This window comes from Protopterus annectens, chromosome 6.part1 (genome assembly GCF_019279795.1).
Source record: "Protopterus annectens isolate FY-2018-M chromosome 6.part1, PAN1.0, whole genome shotgun sequence".
Taxonomy (NCBI): domain Eukaryota; kingdom Metazoa; phylum Chordata; order Ceratodontiformes; family Protopteridae; genus Protopterus; species Protopterus annectens.
Window position 1 is genome coordinate 301,788,348 of NC_056738.1, and position 13,423 is coordinate 301,801,770.

The following is a 13,423-nucleotide window of genomic DNA, read 5'->3' on the forward strand; positions in this document are numbered from 1 at the left end:
AGCCAGCTATGGTCAAGGCACCTTCCTGATTCTGAAGAAGGTTAACAGGCCTTTGTATGGTTGTACATAGCCCCACATATACACTCTGCTGTGATGGGCATAGGATGTTTGCATCCCTTCCTGCATCTGTTTATTAACTGCATGTAGTGCTATGCACAACTTGTTAAACCCAACTCTGTTATAATGCATTGTCATACATACCCTAATGTACTGGGGATTTCATAGCCTTTATGACCCATCTTCCCAGAGATGATAGATGCCCACAATCTGCTCCAAGAAGGCAGCTTGACATGTCAGTGTTATGCCATTGCACTATGCTTGCACTCATATATAGCCCTGATTACATTCCTGGGGTGCATTAGCCAGAGGGTTTTCCATCTTCAGCTTTTTCCTGTTCACTTCCAGAAGGTAAGTAAAGTCCTGTATTTCCCAGGTGTTTGTCTGCACATATTTGCACATAAAATGGTGCCATGTTTTAAATCACGGCCTTGTTATGTAGTGGTTGGCTTTATGAGTCGGTTTAGTGCCAATATATCTAATTTGCATGTAGAACACATTATATTACTCAGGCTAGCAGATCTTAGCCATGTTCAGCAAGGCTACACAGAAATATGTTACATTCATGCTCATCCACACAGCGTGTGTAGGTCTGTAGCACCATGGCACAGTGCAAATGTTTAATAGCGCTACCTTGCAGGCCACATGTACAGTGATCTCCCATTTTGTTCCTTGATTGAACCATTGTAGTTGTCATGGCATCTTCAGGTGCTGCTCATTGTAGAGATCCTGCATGGTATTGCACAGGGAGCATTGATATGTTTCTTCTTCCTCCACATGAACTGTTTTGAGTGCCTGCTGGCAGCTGAGCAAGGAAATGTTGTGCAAGCTGGTTGCCTGTCATGAGCTTGCCTGGATGTTAAGTGATGTCATTGGCATCACCAATTAATCATAGCCAGCATGACAGTGACATGTGGCAAACGCCCCATGATCTGCTTTAGTATTGGGAGTTCAAAGGTTAGAGGGGGTGAGAGAGAGACAGGGAGACATGCATTGTAAGCATTTCTTTCTCTTATTATATTTGACCAAAATCAAGTTAGAAAAGCAATCCACTGCGTCCACACCATAATCTCCATACCTCTACAGGAATAACAGGACCAGAAATTCTTATGAACACACTTTATTCCAAACACAAAGAAAGTTAAGCACTTTCATCTCCCTCACCAAAACAGAGTCTTCTTTAGAGTTATTATCCCCATAAGCATCTCTTATATAATAGGTGTAATAGGTGTCATTTACATTCTAATTAATTAATTAGACAATTTACAAATTAAAAATCCTATAATTAAAATGATCTACACTGCTCCATAAACTGACAACTTTAAACATTTATGTTAAAAGTATAAAATGGTGAAGCTTTGAGAAAAATGCTATATTACATCCAGAGCTCTCTTTTTTTAACACTGGAGCCAAAGGAATGTTCTTATTAATACCTGGTAGTGTGTTAGAGTTTAATTTTATTATCCAAAAAAGTTCTCAACTCCAACTGGAGCTCCCACACCCACCTCGGACATTTAATGGAACTTCTTCTAAGATCCCAAATTGAAATCTAGTGAAGTCCTGACACTGTAAGGAGAATTTATACAGTGAATTATTGACATTACCCCTTGATATTGCATACAAATGTTCGTAGATCCTTGTTCTTAGTTTTCTTTCTGTCTTACCTATATAATAACTGCCACAAGTTTGGCAGATTGAAATGTAAACTATAACCTTCCTGCTGCAATTTCCTTTGTGCAAATTAACTTTGCATCCATTTTCATTTAGTACTATATTATTAGATTCAAGTATGTAGGGGCATTGCCTGCATGTCCCACACTTCGTAGTACCTTTATTAAGTACAGAAATGATTTTGACAGGGTATTGAAATACTGATTTTAAATTCCTCATCTTGTAAACAAGAGTTCATCTCATTCCCCTAGAATTTTTAGGACATCAGAATTGCCCTTAAAAATTGTCCAATTTCTAGATATAATTTCTCTCACCTTCATTTCCCTACATCAAATGGTATTACCATACTGTTAATGTGTTGAGAATTGTTCTTTGTCTTGTTTATAATGCCACCTAATAGGGGCTTGAATTTAGTTCTCCACCTGTCCAAATTTTGAGCCCTTAATGGTTCTAATACTTTTGTTGGGGTACCCTCTGTTTTTAAACATGTTTGTAATAATTTTCATCTCTTGGTGGAAACAGTTGGTGGCTGAACACATGCGTGCTGCCCTTACAAGTTGCCTCTTAAAAATGTTACGCTTTGTGAATTTAGGGTGACAGCTTTTGTAATCTAGGTAGTCATTTGAAAATGTGTGTTTCCTGAATATTGAGGTGAAACAACCTGCTGCCTGGTTCTTTGAGATTGCTTCATCCAGGTAGTTAATGGTTGTGTTAGAGGTTGTGGAAGTAAATTTGAAATACATATATATATTGTTGAGGTACTCTACAAACACTTTGGGTTGGTTATCTGACTCCTTCCATATAATAAACACATCATCCAAAAATCATAGATATATGAATAATTTTATATGGAATTCAGAAATACATGTTTACCTTCCCAAGCATATAGGACCAAGTTGGCATATGGGCACAACTTGCCCCCATTGCCACACCTTTCAACTGTTTGTAATATTCATCCTTCAAAAATAAAGAAATTATTTTTGAGAATAAATTCCATCCCCATCATGACAAAATTTAGCAATGTTTCATCGACTGCAGAGAAACAACAGTCACTAGAATACCATATGTGGTTGATTTTATTGACAGGTTATTCAAAGAGGTACTTGATCCTGTTATTGACAGGTTATTCAAAGGGGTACTTGATCCTGTTATTGACAGGTTATTCAAAGGGGTACTTGATCCTGTACATTATTTGTTAAAGGATTCCTGGGATTTTTTGACTAAAATCAACCAGATGTGGTATTCTAGTGACTGCTGTTTCAATACAGTCGATGTAGTGGACCTATTACATCCATTCCATATGAAGAGGGCCTTGAACTATTTTATGAGGCAGCAAGGACTTTGACAAATTTCAATGAAACATTGCTAAATCCTTTTTAATTATCTGTCTTTTGTTATGTGTTTTCTGTCTTTTTATCTGTCTATATATCTATTTCTCATATATGTGTGTGTGTGTGTGTGTGTGTGTGTGTGTGTGTGTGTGTGTGTGTGTGTAATGTTAAGATATGTCTGTGTATCTGTGTGCAAGCATGTCTAGTGTGTGTGTCTGTGTGTGTGTGTGTGTGTGTGTGTGTGTGTGTGTGTGTGTGTGTATACATTCACGTCTATGTATTTGAAGATACATCTGTGTATCTGTGTGCAAGCGTGTGTGTGTGTATGTGTGTGTGTGTGTGTGTGTGTGTGTGTGTGTGTGTGTGTGTGTGTGTGTTTGTGGAGGGGTACATTTTACAAAAGATACTTAGTCTGTTTTTCTTTTTCAGAAAATGTAAATGTAAAATTCTTCTCAAACATGATGAAATAATGTATGAACTAATACTGCAAAAGTTCCATTGACTAGTATGTCATATAGTGAGATCATCTGAATGTTTACCTATGGGTGGAAGAAGATTGAATCCTCGAGCCATATTTGCTCAAAATGCACCCTGCTTTGGATTGCAGCTCTTCCACAGGAAATCACTGTTAGTGATGCTCTTTTTGGGGAGGAATTTCTGACTTCCTTGAGTTGGTTAGACCATGGAGTTGGTATATATAAGTTCAAGGGATGTGAGGGGATTGCCTGCCACATTAAGGGGTGCAAGGGTCTTGCCCCCCCCCCCCCGCAAAAACACTTAAAAAGTATTTTGTCAGGGAATATGGTTCATGGATTCTAATCCTTGGTGGGTTAATCTTCATCCACTCACAGTGAAAGCTTAAATGAAGATAACAAAACAGCACAGAAGACCAAGCAGATAAAAGTGGAAAATTGTCCTCTCAATAATGTGATATACCATATCATAAGAGGAGTAATAGAAGGATGACCATAGGCAAATAGAAAAGGTGCAGGCCTATGATAGCAGATCGGGCAGCTCCAAGTAATGATATTTTCAGTACCACACGTACAGCTGCTGGCAGCTGAATAAGCACAATCTGAGTTGTTCCTCATGCTGTAGATCTAGCCATTCAACAGCTGTATATATTGTATTCTTTAACATTCTCCTCCTTCTGCAAATAATTAATCACAATCTACTTATGGCTGAAGAGCAAGAATGCAGAAGGAAAAAAAATATGAGCAACATTTTTTTGATATCAGGCTCTTTTGTCTTTTCCTGGTTAGGGGTCGCTACAGCAGATCACCTGTCCGCTCATGATTGGCAGTGGAGTTTTATGGTGTCAAGTTGCCAGCCTGGTGCCCAACCTTCCACAGAAGGCACACACATGCACACACTCACACCTAGGGCCAATTTAGAGTGTCCAATCCACCTACAGCATGTCTTTGGGAGGAAACTGGAGCACCTGGTGGAAACCTATGCGACCACAGGGAGGACATGCAGACTCCACACAGAAGGCACCCCAGCCAAGGATCGAACCAGAGAACCTCTTGCTGTGAGGTGGCAATGCTAACCGCTGCACTACCATGGCCGCTCGCTATCAGGCTCTTTCTAATGACCTTAAATGTTAAGTTCCATAACAGCTTAACAATATACTATAGCAACCTCAATTACATGAGGTCATATGACATTATTTAGGTATGTATTACTTTGTTTTCTTACAGCTAGAGATGACTGTTGGCATGTTACTGCCTTTAAAGCTGTAACAGTGAGTTGGTCCATTCATTAAATCAAATGACTCATAAGAGAGATGCTTTCTAGTCTGTAGTCAAAATGAAAAGTTAATCTTAATGATTCTTTAACCTCTCACAATGTTTGTGTTTTCTTTTGTCCTTTTTTTGGAGGTTGAGCTCAGTTCACATTTCAGCTCCTCTACACGTGCTCGATGTGAGATTGCTCAAATGTCAATAGCACGCAGAAAACCAAAAAATAGCTGGCATAATGCTGAGCACAGCTTTCCACTGAAATCATTGCTAGTGCAGTTTCCAAGTAAGTGCAGAAATCATTCACTGGTTTTGGGAGATTTCTCCCCTCTTTAAGTTGATGTGACTGTGAGTTGCTACATATAAGTTCAGGGGATGTGGGGAACTTGCCCACCCCCCACATAAAAGGGGTGGAGCGGCAGGTAGTTTGCCCCCCTGCAGAAAACAAAGTTTTTTTCATCCTTCTGAGTTTCAGGCTTTTTTTCATCCTTTTGACTCGTCAGCTTTCAGGATGTCGACATTTCTTGGTAGAACCTCACGTTTTATTTCATCATGGAATTTAAATAATACATGTATAATATTTATATTTGGCTTATGCTATTCCTGTTATTTGGCTGAAATTGCTCCATCTGAATCAGCATACCCTCCTATGTGACAAACAATCAAATAAATAATAAATTATTGCAGTTAAGCAGTTGCATCAGGTTATATTTTCACAAGCATACTTACATTGTAGTAGTTTTTCCTGCTCCATTGTGTCCCAGCAAAGCAGTCACATGTCCCTCATAAAAATTTAGGTTAAGGTTATGAACAGCTATTTTACGTCCAAATTCCTTTCTTAGACCATGAAGAGAAATGCCAACAGGTAGGTTCTGGGGTTCTGGCTCAATGTTTTTGGAAATGTTATAAATATCATCTGTTAAAAAAATATATGCATCAGAGATGCAATACAAAACAGCTGATATACTAAAATATCATTTTTAAACAAATAAGTTTAATTTTAATGCAAGAATTTCATCTCTTGGTTTCTTTTTTGCTGAATGGTAAATGATAATCTTTATTTTATAAATCAAATGTAAAAGCATATCACCAGCTTAAACAATCGGTGCCCCTGTACAAGAATTTAGAAATTTAGAAAAAGTTTCAAAAAATGTTAAATATTAGCAAACATATAAAGATTACCTTTCTAGGCATTATTTTCATTAAATACTACATCATTTGTTATAGATTTACAATGGCATGTATTCATGTTAGATATGACAGGAGAGTGACACATTAAAAATCTTTATATTACATTTCACATACTAGTAAAATAAAACAAAACATTCACAAAAATGACAATTAGCACATTTTGTATTGCTAACTCTATAATAAATGCAAAAAGATAAAACAACGGTTACAAGTTTTTTCAGTACATTATTTCCGAATGCACTGTACATAATGAGTATATTTTTGCACATTCTGTGACTTGCTTGATAAAAGACACTTGAAAAGAAAACAGTTTTAGTCTTCACCTATGACTTCTTAAGTTTCAACATGATGAGACTCACCAGCTGAGCTCAATGGGAATTGAAATAAAAAAAAAAAAAAAACAAAAACAAACAAAATAAATTGCAAGTTTTTTTTGTGAGGTGGTAAACCCTTTTGTACACAATGCAAACCCGCACCCCTCATGTGCATGACAAGTCCCCATGCTTCCAGACTTATTTATACCCACTCCATGGTCTTAAACATACTAAAGAAAGGAGAAATTCACAACATAAAATTAATTACTGACAATATACACTTAGAAACCATAATGGCAGGGTTTTCTTATGGAAAACAGGTATTGGGGATTGGAAATCAGGGGGTTTAAACTTGACTGCATGGAACATCATCCACTTTAAAACTGATATATTTAATTAACAGAGGAGGAACATAGGAATATGTAATAAAATGCATTAATAATCAGATAATTTATATACTACCTACATTGCTGAGTGTCTCATATATATATATATATATATATATATATATATATATATATATATATATATCTTAGTATAGCTTTGAGTTTTGAGTTTATTGTTATTGTTGTGTCAACCAATGTTGTCACAATTTTTTCAGTAGGTAACACTATCAATACAAAATACATTAATAACAATGATAAAACAATTTTCATAAAAACAGTCAAAACACAATACTTTGGTCTCTGCTGAACTTTGCCTTAAAGTATTCATAGCTATCAGTGTCACAGCAATTTCATTAAGAGCATGTTCTTTCTGAAAGTGCTAGTATACATATTGCATTGGAATCCTTAATCAGGACTGTTCTTCAGACTTTGGCCCATGCATATATTACAACAACACATAGGCACTTTTTATGTGGCAGACGCAATATAATGCAAGGCAGGTTTCCATTTGTCTCATATTACATATATACTCTCTGCTTGATCCAGCATTAATTGCCATGTGTTCCCACAGGATACCTTGATGAATTTCAGCTATATATATGCCTCATAAATACTGACGTCAGTTTTATTTGTATGTTTGATACAAAGCAAATGTTTCTTTCTACTCTTCTAAATCAACGTTTTGGTGTAGAAAACGAAAATGAGCCAAACTTACCTTGGCTTTCTCTTTCTCTATAAAGTATCACTCTAATATGTCATGAGTTTTCAGATTTGGAAGGTTTTTGGCACTTAATGTGGTATTTCTTTTCAAATAAACTTTCAGATAACCCGTACTGTAAGTATTCATTATTTTAACTACTCTAACATGCCAGCTTTCTTTAAACCATTGTCTTTTCATCACCTTTTATCATTTAAGGTTTTAAGAATGTATTGTTCTACATCTAATCCTATGATCTTTAATTCAATATTTCAGGGTCTGCATGTCTGTTATTTTTTTTCAGTGATCCAAACCTTTCCATTTTCCATTAAGTACAACTCTTGGAAGTTTCAGCAACTTGAAATGTGTTCTTGGGTCATGATAAGCTGGTGTTAATAACAAAATCTGATGTTGGTCAACAGCAGTTGTACTCTGTATACAAGCACTGAGTAGCTCTTTGTCCCAATTAATTCCAAAAGCACTATACAACTAAACCCTACGACTGGAGTTTAGTATATGCACTGCCCTTACTACTTTCTCTGCTTTTATGTTCATGTACTATATGTAAGATTTAACAAACCCAGTCTGTTCACCATTAAATATCACATGGAACATTCAACCTTTCTGAGTGTTAAGACATAATGCTGTTTTTTCCAATATTTTTTGATTAACTTAAACATCAGTCTGTATTTCACATAGCTTAGTTGTTCTTTCAGGCTTTGATACCTTGTGGATAAAGTTGGCAAATAATCATCATATCTAATGTTAGGGCACAGTTTCACACATATGCTTAGCATAACTTTACTGAGCTTCTCTGTAAACTGAAAGGATTTGTTTGTGTAATATAACCAAGGTGTCAAAGTAGCCCTTGCCTAAATCATTTGTTTGAAGTTTTGTGTTAAATGGCCTCTTGATGATTTTCTCAATTCTATTTTGTACTATATATTGCAGTTATTACACTGCAAATCTCTAATGTTTCATAATTTCCCATAATGTCTTGCAGTGCAGGTTATCAAACTCTGATTCTAGATTTAGAAAGACAGCAGTCAGTAATTAAGAATGCACTTCCTCAACTTCTCTGTTACATTCTGAAACTAATCACCTGCATTCATAGCTGATGCCCCCCCCTTCTGGAAGTAAATTGAAGACAATGATTCTTTATGTTTGTTCTTTGTTTCTTCAAATGTTCAACAGATAGAGAGATGAATATTTATAAAACTATCTAGCTTACTGAATGCCCTGAAGTTTTTTCCAGTAACACTTTAAATTTTACCAATGAGGACCACAATGCATGCCTTCCAGGAACTGGGAAATATTATATAGTACATGTACACTTTATATTGTTTTAGTTTGTCAGGTATACTTTCTATTGATATGTCAATATGGGGGCCAGCTGCTTGTCCCTTTTTTAACTTCATTAGTCATCCCATCAGGTCCTTGAGGTTTTACGTTTCTTAATTACCTTCTCATTATTTGTATTGGTTCTGCTTTGACTGCATCTAAAAAGTGGTTGATATGTACTGATCTTTATATGAAGACAATCAGAACTATCCTGTAAATCAAGAAAGTTTTGACTACAATAGCTTTGTGTGAGTCTGTTACTGACCCAGTCTCCCTTATTCGTCTTTTATTCTGTTTTTTGCAGTCAGTTGTCAGAAAGTCTCACTTCTACTTCCTTTAAGGACAGTCAATATTTTCCCATTAATACTTTACATAACGCATTCTGCTTGTCACACACAATTTTTCTAGCTTAACACTGTATGATATATTATCTGAGGTTTCTGAGACATCAAATAATATTTGTGAGTTTTGTTGAATTTTATTATTTTATTTTTATAAACATTGTCTATTTCTCTAATATTCTCAATATTGTTTCAAAAAGGAAGTTCAATGCCATTTTCCATTTCCAAAGTGTCTGTTTAAAGATGAGCTGAATGTGAAATACAACATGTACTCTGTATTTATCCATTCTAACTCTTTATCCTTAAGAACCCCTGTTATTGGATTCTGCCCTTTCCCTATATTCCCTTGATCTGCCTAGGCTGTAATAGCTTTCATTACAAAAGCTAATTTCCTACAGTACAACTTGAAGGTTTCTATGTTTCTAAAAATATAATAATGATCCAGTTTTGCTGAAAAGAATGTGTTTCCCTAATTTAGTCTGTCTATAAGTCCCAACCTGACATCTTTGAAGTGCAAGTTAATTATTCTCTCACCAGTACTGTTTATGAAGTTGTGAAAATTATGTTTGTTTGTTTCTTTTCTCTGTTACTCCAAATGTCAGTCCCTGTCTTAATATGCATTAGTGTTGTCAAGCTTGTAGCAGTATCATCAATTATATACTTACCTCTGTTATGTAACTGTTCCTGCGCTATTTCAATATGAAGGCTGTTTTCCTAAGCTTGCCCTCAGGTTCTCACAATATTCACATAATTTTATTATGAAATATTATTCATAGACACTTTCTACTTTCTTCTATTATACATTTACTTTTCATTGAACACTCTCACACCTTTTCTTCTTTCCATTTACTGAAGTTTATTCCAACTTCGTCACGATTGCCATTGTTTCTTTTCATAGCTCTTCTTTCAAACTATTATTCCCCACATTTTTATGCTTAGAATATTCTTTACTTCTCTTTTGCATCACGGGCATTTATTAGGAGGGGGTATGTTAGGAAACTTCTAAAAGTTATGCAGGGGTTATGTTAGTTTGGACATAGTTACTGTCTGCCTTTGTCTAGCACAAATATGAGGGCAAAGACCTGGGGTGAACATCTGATTTCCATCCATTGGTCAAGGTTGCATCTAAATAGTTTTAGTGATGGACTTTGCTTGACATGGATGGGGAACTTGTTCCAAAGCATGGGGATCCTATGAGACATGTCTGTCTTGCCGACATGTCCTGTTTTTGTCACAAGCTCATCAAAAGTCTACAGCTTCTGTTCATCATTTCCTATCAATGAATCTACAATTGTCTTTGCATCTGAGAGTTGCTCATTTTAACATTTACACAGTGCTTACGTTGTCCTTCCTTCTGTTCTGCTGTTATTGATATTTCAGTTATTATGATAATATTATTCTTTAAATTTCTTTACTTCACTTTATCTTAAAATTAGTTATTTTAATGGCAATACAGTTGTGGTATACTGCTTATGTAGTAATGAGCAGGTCTTCTGAACACATAACCTTAAATTCACCTACTTTTAACTTCTAATGTTTCACTTTCTCCCTATTGATTTTTTTCTGATCTCCCTTTCATCTACTGTTCATAGGCATTCACCCCTGATATTACTACACATATCATCGGAGTGGGTGTCAGACTCTCCTTAACTGAAGAAGACTTCCAGTTATCTCTGTCTTTCACGTTTCAGGAGTAAATCATCTAACGGCAGCAGAGACTGCTGCTGTTCTCTAGCTCTCTAACAATTCTAGATTCATTATGTTTTAAAGATTATTTTAAGTCCCATGGGGCCAGCTAAACATTTAAAGTATTTTTTTATATTTGAATGAAAGCAAATAAAGCCAGTAAGATGAATGTGCTTTACTTTTATTAAAATAACTAACATGCTGATACGCATTTTCACAGTATTTGTGTGTGTGTGTGTGTGTGTGTGTGTGTGTGTGTGTGTGTGTGTGTGTGTGTGTGTGTGTGTGTGTGTGTGTGTATGTGTGTGTGTTTGTGCATAATTATTGTTTTTCGTTTGAAAAGACAATTTTCCATAACATCTCCTTTTTTGAATTTCCTGCTGTTGGCCTTTTGTACATTGTTCTGCAGATTTTTCCACTTCTTTATTCCTACTAACATTTGAATCAGTTATGACATTAACTGACTCATGATACCTATCTTCTTAAAAAAAGTACGTCAGTTCCATACTTTCCTGCATGCCTTTTGCTTTCATCATTCAGTTTCTTTTGAGCAAGCTTTATAGGTTCAGTAATGAAGTTAAAAAAAACAGTTTAACTAAAAATTTCACTTTTCCCAGATACATTTCTGTATCTCTCTCTCTCTTTCTTTATATATATATATATATATATATATATATATATATATATATATATGTGTATATATATCAACACACACACACACACACACACACACACACACACACACACACACACACACACACACACACACACAAACACATATATATATATATATATATATATATATATATATATATATATATATAAACTGTATATATGTATATGTATTTATACACACACATATATATGTACATACCACATAATTGAAAATCCAATGTGGACTGCAATAATATCAACTGTAAAAGGTTGAAAACAATGTAACCGACACAGTTATATGTGTGCACTGACAAACAGCAAAATCTTAGTGTTGAAAACAAATAACAGCATTCTTTTTTAAAGGGGGACACCCACTGCTAATTATAAATACTAACTCTGAGAGAACACAAATGCAGGGTAAGGGCAAATTTCCAAACTCCTGAATTTGTGTGACCTTGCACACCTGTTGATCAACTGCCTAGTCGACCATGTGAGTGTGAGTGTGTGTGTGTGTGTGTGTGTGTGTGTGTGTGTGTGTGTGTGTGTGTGTGTGTGTGTATTTCTACAAATAAATATATATATATATATATATATATATAGATATAGCTGCAGATATATATATATATATATATATATATATATTTTTTTTTTTTTTTTTTTTAATTTCTGTACTGTTATTTTTCCCTTTCTGATACTCAGTAGTTGTAGTTCTTAGCACTAACAATTTCAAGTGCTTCTAAAGAAAGTTGTTTTATACTATTTTGGGTCAAAGGTGCTGTGTCTCCTATAGGTGAAAGTTCTTAGGTTTTCTCATACTAATTAAAACAGCCTTCTTATAGTTAGCACTATTAGTACATAAGGGGTAAATATAAAATGAAGTCATTAAAAGACAACAAAGGAGAAAGAGAAGGAGCCCTTCAAAATCTGTTAATAGTGTATAAATGTGTCAGTCCAGTGTAACTATCGTCCAGAGGAAATAAAAACAAATTATAACGAAATGCATTGTTATACAACACTTGTCCAGCAGTGTTTATAACATGTCAAATCTTAAAACATGAAGACACATTTCATATTCATCATCTGTTTAATGAAAAGATTACAACCACTAATTCATAATTTCCCATGTCAGGACTAATTGGTCATAAAGTTATTTAAGTTTGTATTCCACCTTTAGAATTTGCACAAATATATATGGCTTCATATATTTACGTCTTAAAAGCAACCTGTTTTATTTTAATTAAATTTATGGATGGCTCCTTTCTGTGAAATAGCTCTCTAAAGAAGTGTTTTTTTTTTGCCACAGCTGTACATAGCTGACAGATTTCTTTCACTCCCTTCTTTGGTAGTCTTGCATAATCTGATACTGGAAGCCTTTTGTATTATCTGATATGCCAATTTTCTCTGACACACTCAGGGAAACCTGTGATTGTTGCTGATTTTTAAGTCACCGTTTACTCTTTCTGCTTGGCTGCTAGGATTAATGAAAAACTCAAAGGGCTCAGATTGTAGAGTTCTTAATCTTAAGTCAGGTGATATCATTAATTTAATTGGCAAACTAAGAACAAATACCTTTGGCAAGATAGGAAAAAGCAAAACTGTTTGGGCTTGGACAGGAAAAGTTTATTTTCTGTCTTTATGGTCCATGAAGCAAAAGGTCTTTTAAAGCTGACAGCAGTATAAACCCTAATGTCAATTCACTAGGCTGTTCATAGGGTCATTGGAAATACAAAGTGGTTGCGTCATTAAGTCTGTTTATGCTTAGTCAATAGCCATCTTTATGCCATATTCCTCTTATCAAAAAGGGGAAGTCAGGTCAGATCTACTGTAAATTTACAGGTACCCATCAATTCTTTCAGGTTCAGTTTGAAGGATACTAGGGTGTCAATTTGCTTAACTTGCAGGGAAAGCTTTTTCCAGTGGTGACATAGGCATTGGGAAATACATTTGCCTTTTCGTCATGCTTTTTATGTGCTGGTAAAAATATTAGTCTTAGTTTAGAAGTTGGGTATTAAGTT

At 35.2% G+C, this 13,423-nt stretch overlaps 1 protein-coding gene across 1 annotated transcript in view; it reads right to left on the minus strand.

Annotated features, from left to right (window-relative positions):
* ABCA12 (ATP binding cassette subfamily A member 12) overlaps window positions 1-13,423 on the minus strand; it is a 793,480-nt gene that overhangs the window by 262,532 nt on the left and 517,525 nt on the right. Inside the window, exon 48 of the mRNA XM_044075367.1 lies at window positions 5,528-5,714. Coding sequence (XP_043931302.1) covers window positions 5,528-5,714 — 187 coding nt within the window. The remainder of the gene's footprint in view (window positions 1-5,527; window positions 5,715-13,423) is intronic.